We start from the raw sequence: 18212 nt of genomic DNA on the forward strand, positions 1-18212 counted from the left end.
CCACCTCAGCCTCCCAAAGTGCTAGGATTACAGGTGTGAGCCACTGCGCCTGGCCCAGAGGATGTTTTTAAAGCAAACTTTATTGAAGTATGACATACAGAAAAGTGCACAAATCAAAAGCATTGGGCATGATAAATTTTCACCAAGGGAAGACTATCCAGCCTCTAGATGAAGAAACTGATTATTACCAATACCCGGAAGCTTCCCTTATGCTCCTTTTTTCTTTACCTGCTCCCCTCCCCAAAGGGTAATCATTATCCTGCCTTGTAACTCCATAGATTACATCAGAACAAAGAATATTTAAAGAAGAGAAACCATCTTTGTGTTCAGATACTGACCAGGCTCTTACCTTAACCTGACCTGCAAAAGACCACTTTAGGACCCCTGGGGTCCCCAGCCTCTGGGTTGCAGATCAGTACCAGTCTGTGGTCAGTTAGGAACCGGGCTGCACAGCAGGAGGTGAACAGAAAGCAAGTGAGCGTTATCACCTGAGCACCGCCTCCCAGCAGATCAGTGGCGGCACTAGATTCTCATAGGAACAGAAACCCTAATGTGAACTGCCCAGGTGAGGGATCTAGATTGAGTGCTCCTTATGAGAATCTAATGCCTGCTGATCTGAGGTTGAACAGTTTCATCCTGAAACTATCCCGTCTACCCCCAGGAGAAAAATTATTTTCCATAAAACTGGTCCCTGGTCCCAAAAAGGCTGGGGATCGCTGCCAGCTGCCTTTTTTTTTTTTTTTTTTTAATTAAAGACAGGGTTTCCCTATGTTGCCCAGGCTGGTCTCGGACTCCTGGGTTGGGATTACAGGCACATGCCACTACGCCCGGCTTATTTTGTGTTTTTAATAGAGACAGGGTTTCTCCATATTGGTCAGGCTGGTCTGAAACTCCTGACCTCAGGCGACCCACCCACCTTGGCCTCCCAAAGTGCTGGGATTACAGGTGTGAACCACCACTGCTGGCCATCTTATCCATTTAATTTAAAAATACTGATTAAGTGCTTTAGCTAATGGAAATTTTTGTCATTTCAGTGTTAATAAATATGTTGTACCATATGCTTAACTTCTCATACTACTTAAATATGGAAAGCTGTATTTTCTTTTCTTTTCTTTTTTTTTTTTTTTTGAGACAGAGTCTCCCTCTGTTGCCCAGGCTGGAGTAGTGCAATCTTGGCTCACTGCAACCTCTGCCTCCCGGGTTCAAGCAATTCTCTGCCTCAGCCTCACAAGTAGCTGGGATTACAGGCACCCACCACCACGCCTGTCTGATTTTTATATTTTTAGTAGAGACGGGGTTTTACCATCTTGGCCAGGCTGGTGTCGAACTCCTGACCTCATGACCCACCCGCCTTGGCCTCCCAAAGTGCTGGAATTACAGGCGTGAGCCACCACACCTGGCCTGGAAAGCTGTGTTTTCTAATTGAATGTGTGTTCCAGTGAGTGTGTCCTATTAACAGATTTTAATCTCCTCATTATGTACAAGTCAACTAAAGCAACAACCTGTGGGTGCTTGAGATAGAAGTTACCTGTGGGCTGAATCTCTCTGTAAGAGAAGGGACTTGCGCAGTGAGGGTGAGCAGTATAGAGGGATGGCATGTCTGGTTACTAACAGTCTAAAAACTCTGTTTTTTCTAAGCATCCCTGTGCCCTTGAATGTCTGGAAAACCACTCCCCATTGGAAATTTCTTGGCCACAAAGAATGCCATTGTACATGGCTCTGTTCTCAGAATTGACTACTACCGGTGATACTGTCTTTTTCTCAAAAAATCTTCAAGGAAGGTTTTCCTAGGTATACCATGAAGCAGAACATAATGTTGGTATGTTTTTCAGTGAATCCACACAAATCTATATTTCAGATGGATTTTTTTTTTTTTTTTTTGAGATGGAGTCTCGCTCTGTCACCAGGCTGGAGTGCAGTGTTACAATCTTGGCTCACTGCAACCTCCACCTCCCAGGTTCAAGTGATTCTCCTTTCTCAGCCTCCAGAGTAGCTGGGACTACAGGCGCACGCCACCATGCCCAGCTAATTTTTGTATTTTTAGTAGAGACGGGGTTTCACCATGTTGGCCAGGATGGTCTTGATCTCTTGACCTCATGATCCACCTGCCTCAGCCTCCCAAAGTGCTGGGATTACAGGCGTGAGCCACTGCACCCGGCCTTCAGATGGATCTTATGCTTGTGGTGTTCAGGCCACTTTGGAGTATTTATTTTTTTCTATTAGGTTTATGTTGATGGGTAATTTGAGAATCTAAGTTTTAGAGAAACTGCCCAGATCTCCATTCTACTATAAAGCAGCCAGTAATAATAACTTCTTTGTATATCGTTTATTTAACAGTTGACAAATTATTTATTTATTTATTTATTTATTTATTTATTTATTTTGAGACGGAGTCTTGCTCTGTCATCCAGGCTGGAGTACAGTGGCGCGATCTCGGCTCACTGCAAGCTCCGCCTCCCAGGTTCATGCCATTCTCCTGCCTCAGTCTCCCGAGTAGCTGGGACTACAGGTGCCCGCCACCACGCCCAGCTAATTTTTTGTTTTTTTAGTAGAGACAGGGTTTCACCGTGTTAGCCAGGTTGGTCTTCATCTCTTGACCTCGTGATCCTCCCACCTTGGCCTCCCAAAGTGCTGGGATAATAGGCGTGAGCCACTGCACCCAGCTGACAAATTATTTTTTATACTCTTTCTGTTTTGTTTTGAAACAGGGTCTCACTCTGTCACCCAGGCTAGAGGGCAGTGATGTTACCATGGCTCCTTGCAGCCTTGACCTTCTAGGCTCAAACAATCCTCCCGCTTCAGCTTCCCAAGTAGCTGGGACTACAGGCACGTGCCACCATGCCCAGCTAATTTTTTTTTTTTTTTTTTTTTTAACTTTTTAGAGATGTGGTCTTGCTCTGTTGCCCAGGCTGGTCTCGAATTCCTAGCCTCAAGCAGTTCTTCTGCCTTGGCCTCCAAAAGTGCTGGGATTATAGGCTGAGCTGCCATGCCCAGCCCTCTTTCTTTTTAACTTTAATACTTTTAGCAATATTCTCCTTGATCTGGGTGACTGGAACTACATTATATATACAATCTAAATTCTAAGAGTAGAGTTAGATGGTATCAAAGGACAGGTCCTTACTGACATCGGAAGGCCAAGTGTACACGTCCTTATTGAGACTGAAGTTCAGGCTAGGTTGTGCATCACCACTTGATACTAGACTTGGTATTTAAACTGCCTCTTCTCAGCTAAAGTTTCTTAAGCTTGTTAGACATTAAACTGAGGTATGTAGCCATGCAATTCAAATCAGCCTTAGTCTTAATTTAAAAGTGAGTAGTTATTGTTTCTTGACCTCTGTCAGACAAGAGGAGCTACATTTTGATGATAGTGTAGACTTTGTATTACAGAACAAATTATGTAATAAAAGCTTAGTACATGTTTGTTGAATTAAATAATCAGGACCTCGGTAATTTTCTCTTTCATCATCTTAAGCAATCCAGTTATCTTATGAATGACTTCTTCTGGTTCATTCGTTGATATAAAATTATTACACTAAATGGTCAAGAAGGACTAGAATCCAGGATGATTGTTCCAGAGCTTTGTGTTCAGTCCACTAGGTCAGTTTCTACCTGTGTCACCAAATGTGGTGGAGAAGAGCTTGCTGAGTTAATTAAGCACCATGTAAACGTTAAACCACAAGAGGAAAATAGCGTGAAGTCTCCTGGGTACAGTAGGAGTATTTTATTATCTTCCATCTTTGCTAGCATTTATTACAAAGAGGGTGGAGGTATACATTTTATCTGTCTGTAAGTAAACTTCTTGAAGGCAGGAGTAAAATCTATTCTAGTTTATAATGTTTTTTTTTAACTTTTTATCTGGAAATAATTTTAAACTTGAAGAAAAGTTACAAGAACAATACAAGATAACTTTTATTCTGATACCCAGATTCACCAGTTGTTAACATTTTGTCACATACTTCACTGTTTATTTCCTATAAAAAGGGCATTCTCAGATCAAAATCAAGAAAGTTACATTTTGAAACAGTACCATTATTCCATATTTTATATGGTCCATGCTTCATTTTCACATATTATCCAATAATGTCCTTTATAGCAGTTTTTTTCCTAGTCCGGGATCATGTGTTGGGTTTTGTTGTATGTCTCTTTAGCCCCCCCTTGATCTGGAACAATCCTCTGCTTTTCTTTGTCCTCCATGACATTGATATTTTTGAAGACTACAGCACAGGTAAGTTGTAGACAGCTTTGTATTCTTGGCCCAGGAACCAACCAAAGACAGTTTTTAAAAAATACTTATTGAAAAATTTGGGGGCTGGGTGCGGTGGCTCACGCCTGTAATCCCAGGACTTTGGGAGGCTGAGGTGGGTGGATTACCTGAGTTCAGGAGTTCAAGACCAGCCTGGCCAACATTGTGAAACCCCACCTCTACTAAAAATACAAAAATTGGCCAGACATGGTAGCGCCCACTTGTAATGCTAGCTACTTGGGAGACTGAAGCAGTAGAATCGCTTGAACCCAGGAGGAGAAGGTTGCAGTGAACCCAGAGATCAAGCCACTGCACTCCAGCCTGGGAGCGAAACTCCATCTCAAAAAAATGAAAAATTTGGGGGAGAGTAACCTTCATTCAAAAGGTTCAATATTAGGGCTGGGCACCGTGGCTCACGCCTGTAATCCCACCCAGCACTTTGGGAGGCCGAGGCCAGCAGATCACCTGAGGTCAGGAGTTCAAGACCAGCCTGGCCAACATGGTGCAACTCCGTCTCTACTAAATGTACAAAAAACTAGCCAGGCGTGGTGGCGGGTGCCTGTAATCCCAGCTACTTGGGAGGCTGAGGCAGGAGAATCGCTTGAACCTGGGAAGTGGAGGTGCAGTGAGCCAAGACTGTGCCATTGCATTCCAGCCTGGGCGACTGAGCAAGACTCTGTCTTAAAAAGAAGTTCAATATAGGAAAGAAATATGGTTTTTAGAAAAAGAACACATACTTCGACTTACAGACTTAGATTTAAATCACAGTTCTGCTACTTAGGAGTAGTGTGGCTTTGGGCAAGTTACTTTATCTTCCTGACTCTCAATTTCCTCAGCTCTAAAAGGGTATACATAAAACACTGGCGTGAAGAAATGAGAATAATGTACGTAAACAGAGCAGCGCATGATATATATGCAATGAATGGTAACTGACAATATTCACTTTGGTATAACCTCGCCTAAGTCATGTGAGGATGACTGCTCATGTCATGTTTGAGGGTTAAATACTTCTGTAGCCCTAGTCCACAGAACATGGAAATGGAGAAAAAGCCAGAGTCAGAACAAGGAAATCAATTGGTTGTCACATTCTTTCCTTGCATGTAAATAGCACATAAGAATTCCTTGGATTTTGTGAGTGCCTAAAAATCTTAACAAGGATATGGAGACCCCTCTAAGTGTTTGTCCCCGTATTCAAGTTCTGCAGTATTTGATACTTTCCATTTGCTGTTCACTTTCCAAACTTAATAACTAGGTATGCAATGCTAATGTTCAAGGAATCATTTACTAAGGGACAGCTTAGTATTTGTGCATCATTTGGCTTATTGACGTAACCTGTGTGCTAAATTCACTGGAATGTGGCATAGTCAAATCTGGCTCCTTCCACTACTGAGTTGGTGCAAGAAACACTTGGCAGCTATTAAAGTGCTATTCTTTGCAGTTATTTGGTATAATTTGCCACGGAAGTAAATTCCAGGAGGTAATATTCTTGCTAGGTTACACCCTGTTACCTCCTGACTTAAGGAGTTCATGCTAAGGGCAATGATCTCTATCTAACTCAAGGTGATTCTCTTGGCAGCCGGGAAGATTTCCAGAGGATTCCAGAACTTGCCATCAACCCACTGGGGGACCGGATCATCAATGCCTTCTTTCCAGAGGGGTGAGTCAGTACAGTTGTTGGACTTCCTTCCTGAGGCTATCACAACCTAAATTATTTGCTAATCTGGAATAATGATATTGGTTGTGCCATCTCAGACTGTGATACCCCCTGATTATATTGAGCAATTCTAATTTTGTCATTTCTAGAATATCTCTTCTTTTCTACCCTCCTGTGTGTTTTAAACTTCAAATAGATATATGAGCCTGTCTTCAAAATTCTTATGCTTATCATTGATGTAAAACTAGACTTTTAAAAATTGTTTATTTGGAAATAATTTTAAATTTACAAAAAAACTTGCAAAAGTTAAAAGTAATTCAGAGAATACTTGTATATTTATTGCCCTGATGCGTCTACTGTTATATTGTTAACATTTTGCCTCATTTGTGTGCTCTCTCTCTCAGTACTAGCCAATAAAAATATTATGCAAGCCACATACGTAATTTTACATTTTCTAGTAACCACATTTAAAAAGTAAAAATAAGTTAACTTTGATAATATATATTTTATTTAATATATTTAAAATATTATTTCAATATATAATCAATATTAAAAATAACTGAGATCCTTTTTTTGTTTGTTTGTTTGTTTTGAGACAGAGTCTTGCTCGGTCGCCCAGGCCGGAGTACAGTGGTGCCATCTCGGCTCACTGCAACCTCCACCTCCCGGGTTCAAGCAATTCTCCTGCCTCAGCCTCCGAGGTAGCTGGGATTACAGCCACATGCCAACATACCCGGCTAATTTTTGTATTTTTAGTAGAGACAGGGTTTCACCATGTTGGCCAGGCTGGTCTTGAGCTCCTGACCTCAGGTGATCTGCCTGCCTCAGCCTACCAAAGTGCTGGGATTACTGGCGTGAGCCACCATGCCCAGCCTACATTTTTTCATAATAAGTCTTTGAAATCCAGTGTGTAATTTACACTTAAACACATATCAAGTCAGACTGACCATGTTTCCGGTGCACATAACCAGATGTGACAAGTGACTGCAGTATTGAACAGCGCAGCTTGTACACCCGTGCTTACTCTACATACCCTCTCTTGCAGACACTTTTTCCCTCTCTTTCCCCTCTCTCTCTACCTACACACACTCTATGTGTGTGTGTATATGCATACACACATACATGCCTACATGTACGTACATACATACACATATATACATGTATGTATATACACATACATATACTTACGTAATTTTTGTGTGTGTGTGTGTTCACATAATTGTATTTCTGAACTATTTCAGGGTAAATTGCATAGTTATGACCCTTTACCTCTGAATGCACCAGTGTGTGTTTGCTAAGAATAAAGACATTCTTATACGTATCCATAGTATAGTTATCTACTTCAGTAAATGTAACATTGATACAATCCTCTTATCTAATCTATTACTCTGTTTTATTAACATATTATCCAGTTTATTCTAATTTATATCCATATTCCAATTTTGTCATCCAATAATCTGTTTTATAGCACTTCTCCGCCTCCAGTACAGGATCTAGTCTGGGTCAGTTGTCATGTCTCTTTAGCCTCCTTTAATCTGGAACATTTCCTCAGCCTTTATTTTACTTTTGTGATATTGAACATAGTTCTCACCACACACATTTTGTCAAGTAGATTGTTCTTAATGTGGGTTTTTCTAACATGAAACTAGTCTTTTGATATGCTTTACTACCTAATACACTGCCTTCACAGTAGTGAGTAAATATTTACTGATTTGATTAGGTACCTTTTCATCAATAAAGCTTACATATAAGCTATAAGCTTGTTTTAAGTAATTTCCTAAACAATCTATTGCTGGTTCATATGGATAGTCTATGACCCACAGGACTTCAAAATATTATATGGGTGCCAGTTTTTAATAATGAGACTGTCAATGAGGACACTGTCAGATAAAATGCCTGGAGAGGAAATTTTAGAACTCTAAATTGAAAGCAAAGGAATTTGCTAGTTGAGAGGGTTGGGCACTCAGTAAATGTGAGTGAAAGTCAGAAGAGGAATTAGGTCGGGCAGTTTGTTCGTGTAAAGACGGGAATCAAATCACGTTGACTGTGAGGAATCTTATGCCCTCTTTCATTTTCCTTTCTCTCTCCTTGAACTGCCCTGTTTGTTTCAGGTGTGGTTTTTATGCTGAATTCTTCCTTTTTTCTACTTCCTCTTTTACCCCTGCAAAGCATTGAACCCTATCCAGAGATAACTTTCACAGCTATGCTTTGTATCCAAACCTTTTGCAATGAAAAGTAAACCCAGGAGAGTCACTTTGCCAACTTTTCTTCAGAATTCCTTAGTCACCATTGATTACTTGAAGAAGCAGCTTGTGGGAAGCTGTTTTGTACGACTAAACTACATTTGCTGTGACTACAATATCACCTGTCATTCTGTCCACCAATCTACTGCTAAGGAAATGGGACAGAATGCATATGAGGAAGTGGAGGGCTCTACTGGGCTGCACTGCTTAGCTCTTAGCAAGCTGCGACTCTGCTTCTTGCTCTAATCCGATAGATATATTTGGCTTCTGGGTTTTTCTTTCTTCCCTAGGCATATGCACATAGGGGCTTTTTTTTTTTTTTTTTTTTTTTTTTTTAAAGAATGAGATTTGAAAGTGGACCATGGTTATTCAATTCCCTTTTACCCAGAAACTTTATGCTAGCAATAATCATTAATGTGTTTTTTCTAGCATATGATTTAAACTTTACTCCACATTACTTGATTCCTCAGATCTGACATTTTTGACCAGATACTGGTCCATTAGCAGTATAGATACATCGAAGAACTAAAAGGTCATTCTTTTGTTTTGTTTTGTTTTTTGTTTTTTTGAGACGGAGTCTCCCTCTGTCGCCCAGGCTGGCATGCAGTGGTGTGATCTTGGCTCACTGCAACCTCTGCCTCCTGGGTTCAAGTGATTCTCCTGCCTCAGCCTCCCCAAGTAGCTGGGACTACAGGCTCACGCCACCACGCCCGGCTAAGTTTTCACCACGTTGGCCAGGCTGGTTTTGAACTCTTGACCTCAGGTGATCCACCCGCCCCGGCCTCCCAAAGTGCTGGGATTATGGGCGTAAGCCACTGCGCCCAGCCAAGGTCATTCTTTTGAGTACAGATGGCTCACAGGCTAGCCTTTGAACTCTGCTTTTAGAAGGGCTATGAACTGCATGTCTATAGAGCACAGAAGAGACCCTATATACCTCAGCTATTCGGTGGGGCACAGAAAGACTGGGTTTTTTTTTTTTTTTTTAGGTAACCACAGGAACCAGGCCATCTGCCTTAGATAAATAAATTATATTATGTCACATGGGGCATTCTTTTTTAATATTAAAGAACATTCTTCATTCAAGTTTTGAGAATTATTTCTTACAGGGTTATTGATTAGCCTGTGGCACAATGAAAAGATTTTCTCCAAGCTTAAGTACCAAAAAGGCTTTATACACAAAAGGTCTTTCAAAACTTTTTTTTTTTTTTTTTTTTTTTTTAGATGGAGCCTCCCTCTGTCACCCAGGCTGGAGTGCAGTGGTGCAGTCTCGACTCATTGCACCCTCCATCTCTGGGATTCGAGCGATTCTCGTGCCTCAGGCTCTCGAGTAGCTGGGATTACAGGCATGCACCACCAGGCCCAGCTAATTTTTGTATTTTTAGTAGAGACGGGGTTTCACCATGTTGGCCAGGCTGGTCTTGAACTCCTGACCTCAGGTGATCCACCCACCTTGGCCTCTCAAAGTGCTGGGATTATAGACGTGAGCCACTGTGCCTAGCCTAAAAGATTATTTAGAGAAAAATTATCCAATTATGAGGGAATAATAAAATCATGATGTGTCCACAGAACTATGCATATGTTTTAAATGTTTCAAAGTATTTATATTGATTGAAGAAATGCTTAAAAGTTAAAAAAAAGGCAGGATACTAATACAGTTATCTGAAAAGCATAGAAAAGTTACTAGAAGAAAATGCATTCATATATATATGAGGGAGTCTTGCACTGTCACCTGGGCTGGAGTGCAGTGGCGCAGTCTTGGCTCACGCAACCTCTGCCTCCTGTGTGTTCAAGTGATTCTCCCACCTCAGCCTCCCGAATAACTGGCAGTATAAGCGTGAGCCACCATGCCTGGCTGATTGATTGATTGATTCCTTCCTTCCTTCATTTCCTCCCTCCCTCCCTTCCTTTTCCTTTCCCTTTCTTTCTTTTTGACATAGTCTTGCTATGTCACCCAGGCTGGAGTGCAGTGGTGCAATCTAGGCTCACCGCAGCCTCTGCCTCCCAGTTTCAAGCGACTCTCCTGCCTCACCCTCCCAAGTAGCTGGGATTACAGGTGCCCACTACCACGTCCAGCTAATTTTTTTGTATTTTTAGTAGAGACAGGGTTTTACCATGTTGGTCAGGCTGGTCTCAACTCCTGGCCTCAAGTGATCTGCCTGCCTCAGCCTCCCAAAGTATTAGGATGATGGGCATGGACCACTGTGCCCAGCCAGAAAGTATATTTATATTAACTATGGTTGTAATTGGTAGAACTTGGATCAGTATTTTTCTATCTACTTTTCTTTTTTCCACATTTTCAAATATATGTTTGCTTTTATAATTAAATAAACTTGGCTGGGCATGGTGGCTCATGCCTGTAATCCCAGCACTTTGGGAGGCCGAGGTGGGCAGATCATGAAGTCAGGAGATTGAGACGATCCTGGCTAACACGGTGAAACCCTGTCTCTACTAAAAATACAAAAAATTAGGCTGGGTGCAGTGGCTCACACCTGTAATCCCACCACTTTGGGAGGCTGAGGCAGGTGGATCACCTGAGGTCGGGAGTTCGAGACTAGCCTGACCAACATGGAGAAACCCCCTGTCTACTAAAAATACAAAATTAGCCAAGTGTGGTGGCGCATGCCTGTAATCCCAACTACTCCAGAGGCTGGGGCAGGAGAATCGCTTGAACCAGGGAGGTGGAGGTTGCAGTGAGCTGAGATCGCGCCATTGCATTCCAGCCTGGGCAACAAAAGCAAAACTCTGTCTCAAAAAAAAAACAAAAAACAAAAAACAAAAAATTAGCTGGGCGGGGTGGCGGGCGTCTGTAGTCCCAGCTACTCAGGAGGCTAAGGCAGGAGAATTGCTTGAACCCGGGAGACGGAGGTTGCAGTGAGCCGAGACAGTCTCACTGCATTGCAGCCTGGGCGACAGAGCAAATAAATAAATAAATAAATAAATAAGAAAAATTAAAAATTAAATAAACTTTATTTTAAAAGCAGCCTTTCCATAATGTGCCTTAATTTTAAAATATCCCTTGGTATACGTTACTGCAGGGGAGATCGGGGAGATGTGGGAGGTGGCTGAGGAGTCATTGGGCTGCCTGTGGCTCGCTGCAGAGTTCAAAACAATGAGTTCAAGTTCTGGCTGTCTTGTATAGTGCTGGCACTACTCTACATTCATTTTTTGGAAAGGAGATGCAAGTAAATTCAATAGATAACTCTAGCCCTGGTAAGTCCTGTTACCTAAATCTGGTTAAATCATTTATAATGTGGGAGTAATAGCACCTGCCTTACAAGGCTGGGGTGAAGCTTAAATGATATGGTACTGTGAGTCCCAAAGTACCATGCGTATGGAAAGCAACCTCATTAAATGAACTTTCAGGCTACCTTAGCTAAAGCTGTTGCCAGTATATTTAGTTCATAAGAAATAATCACCGTGATTGACATGGTGTTGTGTTTGTTATATTTCACAATCAGAGAGGACCAGGTAAACTTCCGTGGATTCATGCGAACTTTGGCTCATTTCCGCCCCATTGAGGATAATGAAAAGAGCAAAGATGTGAATGGACCTGAACCACTCAACAGCCGAAGCAACAAACTGCACTGTAAGGAGCTAAAGTCTTCTGGCTTAAAATACTTGCTTTTCATTTCTTAAAAGTCATGTATTTACTCACTCATTATTTGAACAAGCATTTACAAGAGCATACTGGTTAAGACCTCAGACTCTGGAGCTAAACTGGCCAAGATTAAATACTAGTCTACCCTTTTTTGGCCGTGTGACTTTGGGCAAGGTACTTAACCTCTTTGGGCTTCAGTTTTCTCTTCTGTAAAATAGGATACTAAGGGGTTCCACATTGGATTGTTGTGAGGATTAAATGAGTTAATAAATGTCAAGTGCTTCAAATAGTGCCTGGCATATACTAGGTACTTAATAAGTGTTACCTAGTATCATTATAATTCATTGAGCACCTACCGTGTGCCAGGCACTGTGTTAAGTGCTAGCATGGCAATAGTGAACAAGACCCAGGCCCCACCTTTAAGGAATAATGGCAATCCTCAGCTCATCTTAGAATTTGATAGACACTGGATGTGACTTAAGTAGAGGGGGACAGCTGGGTATAGTGCAAGATTTGATTTTTATACCCATGTCTCATGCCTCTTTTCCTTTAATACTTGTTTGCTTTCCCTTCTGCCCTTATTGGTTCATGTACAATATTGTACATGAACAATCCCTTACAACACTTCTCCAGGAAATTGAAATTAAATTTCTCTTTTTATTCAGTACAAGTTGAAATTGCAATTGTATTAAAACTGACTGAAGGCTGGGCGCAGTGGCTCATGCCTGTAATCCCAGCACTTTGGGAGGCCAAGGTAGGTAGATCACTTGAGCCTAGGAGTTTGAGACCAGCCTGGGCAACATGGTGAAACACTGTCTCTAATAAAAATACAAAAATTAGCCAGGTGTGGTGGCAGGCACCTGTGGTCCCAGGTACTTGGGAGGCTGAGGTGGGAGAATTGCTTGAGCCTGAGAGGTTGAGGCTGCAGTGAGCCATGATGGCACCACTGCACTTCAGCCCAGGTGACAGAAACTCTGTCTCAACAAAGAAAAGAAAACAAAACAAAATCTTCCAAATAGCACTAGTGGATTTGGGCGTTACTTGGTGTCTTAGGATGCCTTTAGCTGACTCAGCTGGCTTAAACAATAAGGAACTATGTTAGCTCACTTTACAAGTCAGATTAGGCTGGCAGGACGGTTGATTCAAGAACTAGGGATTTTTCTCTTTACTCTGCCATCCTCATAGTCTGTTTTATCCTAAAGTATTATGGTCACATGACAGCTCTCAGTTGTTAACAGGGCTTTTTTTTTTTCTTGTTCACATCTGGCATTAGAGGAAGAGAGATATATAATAGAGAGAGAGATCGAGACTGAAATTGAGCAACACTCCTCCCAAGCATGGAATGTAAGTCCTTCCCCTCACTTTGATAAGTCAGTTTAGGTCAGGAGAGTTCGAGTGCAGAGGAGATTAGGCTAATAAGATTCCCCTCCTGATGCTGTGGTTGGGGTTCTGCTAAGGAAGAAGGTTGGAATGCCACCGAAATGGCAAACTTCAGGAAGAGATAGAATGATAACAAAATGCTATGCAGGTTATGCTTGGTTTTATTTTGTTTTTGCTTAATTTTTTGAGATAGGGTCTCACTCTTTCACCCAGGCTGAGTGCAGTGGCGTGATCACGGCTCACTATGGCCTTGACTTTCCTGGCTCAAGTGATCTTTTTGCCTCAGCCTCTCAAGTTGCTGGGACCACAGGCGTGTGCACTACACCCAGCTAATTTTTTATTTTCTAATTTTTTGTAGGGACAGGGTCTCATTATGTTGCCCAGACTGGTCTCGAAATCTTGGATGCAAGCAGTCATCGCACCCTGGCCTCCCTGGGATTACAGGCATGAGCCTCCATACCCAGCCTGTTTTTTTCATTACATACTTTAGTCTTGGCTGTTGGATTAACTTTTACAGGAAGCTAAAAATTAATTAGAATTCTGTTGCAGTCTGTGTATAGGGATCACATTCATGTAATTAGACCAGTAAAACTGAAGCTATTCTAACGCCAAAGAAAAGACTAGAAGAGTCCAAGAAGTCCTCAATTTCTGTCTAAATGTGTTGCTTCTCTTTGAAGTTCCCACAGGGCTATATAAGCTGTAGCATGGTGCCTCTTACTGTAGACTGAGAGCAACTGAATGTCATATACCTAGCAACACATTTGCCACTGAGACACATTTACCTTAGAGAAAGGGGATGTGGGCCAGGTGCGGTAGCTCACGCCTGTAATCCCAGCACTTTGGGAGGCTGAGGCAGGTGGATCACCTGAGGTCAGGAGTTTGAGACAAGTCTGGCCAACACAGTGAAACCCCATTTCCACAAAAATACAAAAAAAATTAGCCAGGCATAATGGCGGGTGCCTGTAATCCCAGCTACTCAGGAGGCTGAGGCAGGAGAATTACTTGAACCCAGGAGGTGGAGGCTGCAGTGAGCCGAGATCATGCCATTGCACTCCAGCCTGGGTGATAGAGCAAGACTCTGTCTCAACAAAAAAAAAAAAAAAAAAAGAGAGAAAGGGGATGTATTACTTAGAAATCTGGGTTTACAGGCCAGGCATGATGGCTCACACCTGTAATCCCAGCACTTTGGGAGGCCAAGGCGGGTGGATCACTTGAGATCAGGAGTTCAAGACCAGCCTGGCCAACATGGTGAAACCCCGTCTGTACTAAAAATACAAAAAATTAGCTGGGCGTGGTGGCAGGCGCCTGTAATCCCAGTTACTCGGGAGGCTGAGACAGGAGAATAGTTTGAACCTGGGGGGCAGAGGTTGCAGTTAGCCGAGATTGCACCATTACTCTCCAGCCTGGGCAACAGAGCAAAACTCCATCTCAAAAAAAAAAAAAAGAAATGTGGGTTCACAGAGGAGTGGAACCAAATTTTATTATGGATTATCCTTTGCATAGAATACTGTCTTCAGGAACTCTGAGAACACACTTTGTTCTATTTATTTTCTAAGCCACGGTGAGAGAATTTTAATCACAATCAGCAAGGCTGAACTATGCCCATGTAGGCACAGGCCCAAGCACACATAGTGCCACTCTGCTCTTCTGTTTGTCTCCTGGAAGTGGTACCTTATTGCTTTCCTCTTTGGATTGGTGAGGTTATAATAATGCTTTCTGTAGTCCAGGCGCGGTGGCTCATGCCTCTAATCCCAGCACTTTGGGAGGCCGAGGCGGGTGGATCACCTGAGGTCAGGATTTCGAGACCAGCCTGACCAACATGGTGAAACCATGTCTCTTCTAAAAATACAAAATTGGCCAGGCATGGTGCTGCATGCCTGTAATTCCAGCTACTCAGGAGGCTGAGGCAGGAGAATTGCTTGAACCTGGGAGGCGGATATTACAGTGAGCCGAGATCACGCTATTCCACTCCAGACTGGGCAATAAGAGTGAAACTCCATCTCAAAGAATAATAATAATAGTAATAATAGTGCTTTGTGTAAAAGGTACAACCCTATCTACAGGTGGATAGTGTTAAAAAAAAAAAAAAGTGAAAGGTATAATTTATCTTAGAATGCCCAGGGCATGGTAAGTAAGAGAGAATTCTAGAGGTCTACAGGTTTTCCTTCCCACATTCTAATTGTCTTCTTGAATGGTTTAAGTTTTTATAACACAGAATGATGTGGAGAGAGTCTACGTTAGAATACTGTTCTTGGGTGTTGAGGAGTATGGGCGGAGTAGAGCTTGGGAGAGTAGCCAGGAGGAAATAGTAGCATTACTCAAAGAATCCAAAAGGTAGAAGCAATCCGAGTGTCCATCGACAGATCAATGGATAAATAAAATGTTGTGTACACATACAATGAAATATTAGTCTGTATTAAAAAAGAAAATTCCGAGGCCGGCAGCGGTGGCTCACACCTGTAATCCCAGCATTTTGGGAGGCCGAGGTGGGTGGATCATGAGATCAGAAGTTCGAGACCAGCCTGGCCAATGTGGTGAAATCCCATCTCTACTAAAAATACAAAAATTAGCCTGGCACGGTGGTGGATACCTGTAATCCCAGCTGAGGCAGGAGAATTGCTTGAACCCGGGAGGCGGAGGTTGCAGTGAGCTGAGGTCGCGCCACTGCCCTCTAGCTTGGCCGACAGAGCAAGACTCCATCTCAAAAAAAAAAAGGAAATTCTGGCACATGGTACAACATGGATGAATCGTGAAGACATTATGCCGAGTGAAATAAAGTGGATATAAAGGACAAATACTGTATGATTCCTCTTATGTGAGGTTTCCAGAGTGGTCAAATTTGTAGAGACGGAAAGTAGAACGGTGGTTGCCCAGGGCTGGGGGATGGTGGTGGTGATGGTAATGGAGTTATTGTTAAAAGGGTACATTTTCCGCTAGTGAAGATGCAGAAGTTATGGGGAGATGGATGGTGGTGATGCTTGCACAACAGTGTGAAAGTACTTAATGCCACAGAGCTGTACCTGTAGAAAAGGTTTAAATGATAAATTTTATGTGTATTTTACCACAATAAAAAAAAAGAAGCAGCCGGGCATGGTGGCTCATTCCTGTAATCCCAACACTTTGGGAGGCCAAAGTAGGCAGATTGCTTGAGGTCAGGAGTTTGAGACCAGCCTGGCTAACATGGTGAAACCCTGTCTCTACTAAAAATACAAAAATTAGCTGGGTGTGGTGGCACATACCTGTAGTCCCAGCTACTCAGGAGGCTGAGACAGGAAAATTGCTTGAACCCGGGAGGCAGAGGTTTCAGTGATCTGAGATCACGCCACTGTACTCCAGCCTGGGCGACAGAGCAAGACTCCGTCTCCCAAAAAGAAAAAAAAAAAGAAGAAGCAATAGCATTGATTGAAGTAAAGGCAAAGGTTTGTAGCCTAGGCAGCAGAGCCTGGGCAACAGTATCTACAAAAAAAAAAAAAATTGAGCTGGGCATGGTGGCACATGCCTGTATTCCTAGCTGCTCAGGAGGCTGAAGCAGGAGGATCACTTGAGACCAGAAGTTTGGGGCTGCAATGAGCCATGATTGCACCACTGCACTCCAGTGACAGAGTGAGACCCTATCTCATAAAAAAATAAAAATAAAAACATAAAAAAGGAAGGTAAAGGTTTGACTGAGATCATTCCTTTGGTTTTTCATTAAACAAATGTTTGAGCACCTACTACATGCCAGGTACTATTTTAGGCCCAGGATACAGTGATGAATAAATCAGGTAAGGCCTTTGCTTTCTTAGAACTTATGATCTAATAAGAGAGACAGACTATAGACAAGACGGGTGAATAAAGAAGATTTATTGTGGTGGCAAGGTCTGTGAAGGAAGTGAATACATGAGATGAGAAAGGCATAGGGAGATGTCACTACTTTAGAAAGAGCGGTCAGTGAAAACCTCTCTGAGGAGTTGAAATTTGAGCTGAAGGCCCAGGCACAGTGGCTTACACCTATAATCCTAGCACTTTGGGAGGCTGAGGCAGGAGGATTGCTTGAGCCCAGGTGTTCAAGACCAGCTGTCTGGGCGCGGTGGCTCACGCCTGTAATCCCAGGGCTTTGGCAGGCTGAGGCAGGTAGATCACAAGGTCAAGAGATCGAGACCATCCTGGCCAACATGGTGAAACCCCATCTCTACTAAAAATACAAAAATTAGCTGGGCGTGGTGGCACATGCCTGTAATCCCAGCTACTCGGGAGGCTGCAGGAGAATTGCTTGAACCCGGGAGGCGGAGGTTACAGTGAACTGAGATCATGCCACTGCACTCCAGCCTGGGCAACAGAGCAAGACTCCATCTCAAAAAAAAAAAAAAAACAATTTAGGCCAGGCGCGGTGGCTCACGCCTGTAATCCAAGCACTTTGGGAGGCCGAGGCGGTTAGATCATGAGGTTAGGAGATCGAGACCATCCTGGCTAACACGGTGAAACCCCGTCTGTACTAAAAACACACACAAAAAAAATTAATTGGGCGTGGTGGTGGGCACCTGTAGTCCCAGCTACTCGGGAGGCTGAGGCAGGAGAATGGCGTGAACCCAGAAGGCGGAGCTTGCCGTGAGCTGAGATTGCACCACTGCACTCCAGCTGGGCAACAGAGCAAGACTCTGTCTCAACAACAACAACAACAACAAATTTATCTAGACAAAGACCTTGTACCTTTCACCAGCCTGGGCAACATAGTGAGACCCTAGCTCTAGAAAAATTTTTTTAAATTAGCCAGGTGTGGTGTCTGTGGTCCCAACTACTCTGGAGGCTGAGGTGAGAGGATCCTTTGAGCCTGGGAGGTTGAGGCTGTAGTGAGTCATGATTGTGCTACTGCACTCCAGCCTGGGAGACAGAGCAGGACCCTGTCTGAAAAAAATAAATAAATAAAATAAAATAAAATAAGCCAACCAAATTAAACAGAGCAGAAAAAAATATATATATGAAGTCTCTCCTAACTACTTCCTTTCCCTAGAATTCTGATATATACCTTACAAGGAGTAAATTAGATTTTAAAATTACTTTTATGTCATCTTTTGGTGGACTCACCCTTTTATTTTGGAGGGGAGTGATATTTAA

General features: G+C 42.7%; 1 protein-coding gene across 1 annotated transcript in view; it reads left to right on the forward strand.

Annotated features, from left to right (window-relative positions):
- The window catches only part of CHP1 (calcineurin like EF-hand protein 1), a 50626-nt gene that overhangs the window by 19893 nt on the left and 12521 nt on the right, over positions 1-18212 (forward strand). The window contains exons 3-4 of the mRNA XM_054450309.2: positions 5820-5900; positions 11599-11726. Coding sequence (XP_054306284.1) covers positions 5820-5900; positions 11599-11726 — 209 coding nt within the window. The remainder of the gene's footprint in view (positions 1-5819; positions 5901-11598; positions 11727-18212) is intronic.

Source organism: Pongo pygmaeus, chromosome 16, assembly GCF_028885625.2.
Source record: "Pongo pygmaeus isolate AG05252 chromosome 16, NHGRI_mPonPyg2-v2.0_pri, whole genome shotgun sequence".
NCBI classification, from domain to species: domain Eukaryota; kingdom Metazoa; phylum Chordata; class Mammalia; order Primates; family Hominidae; genus Pongo; species Pongo pygmaeus.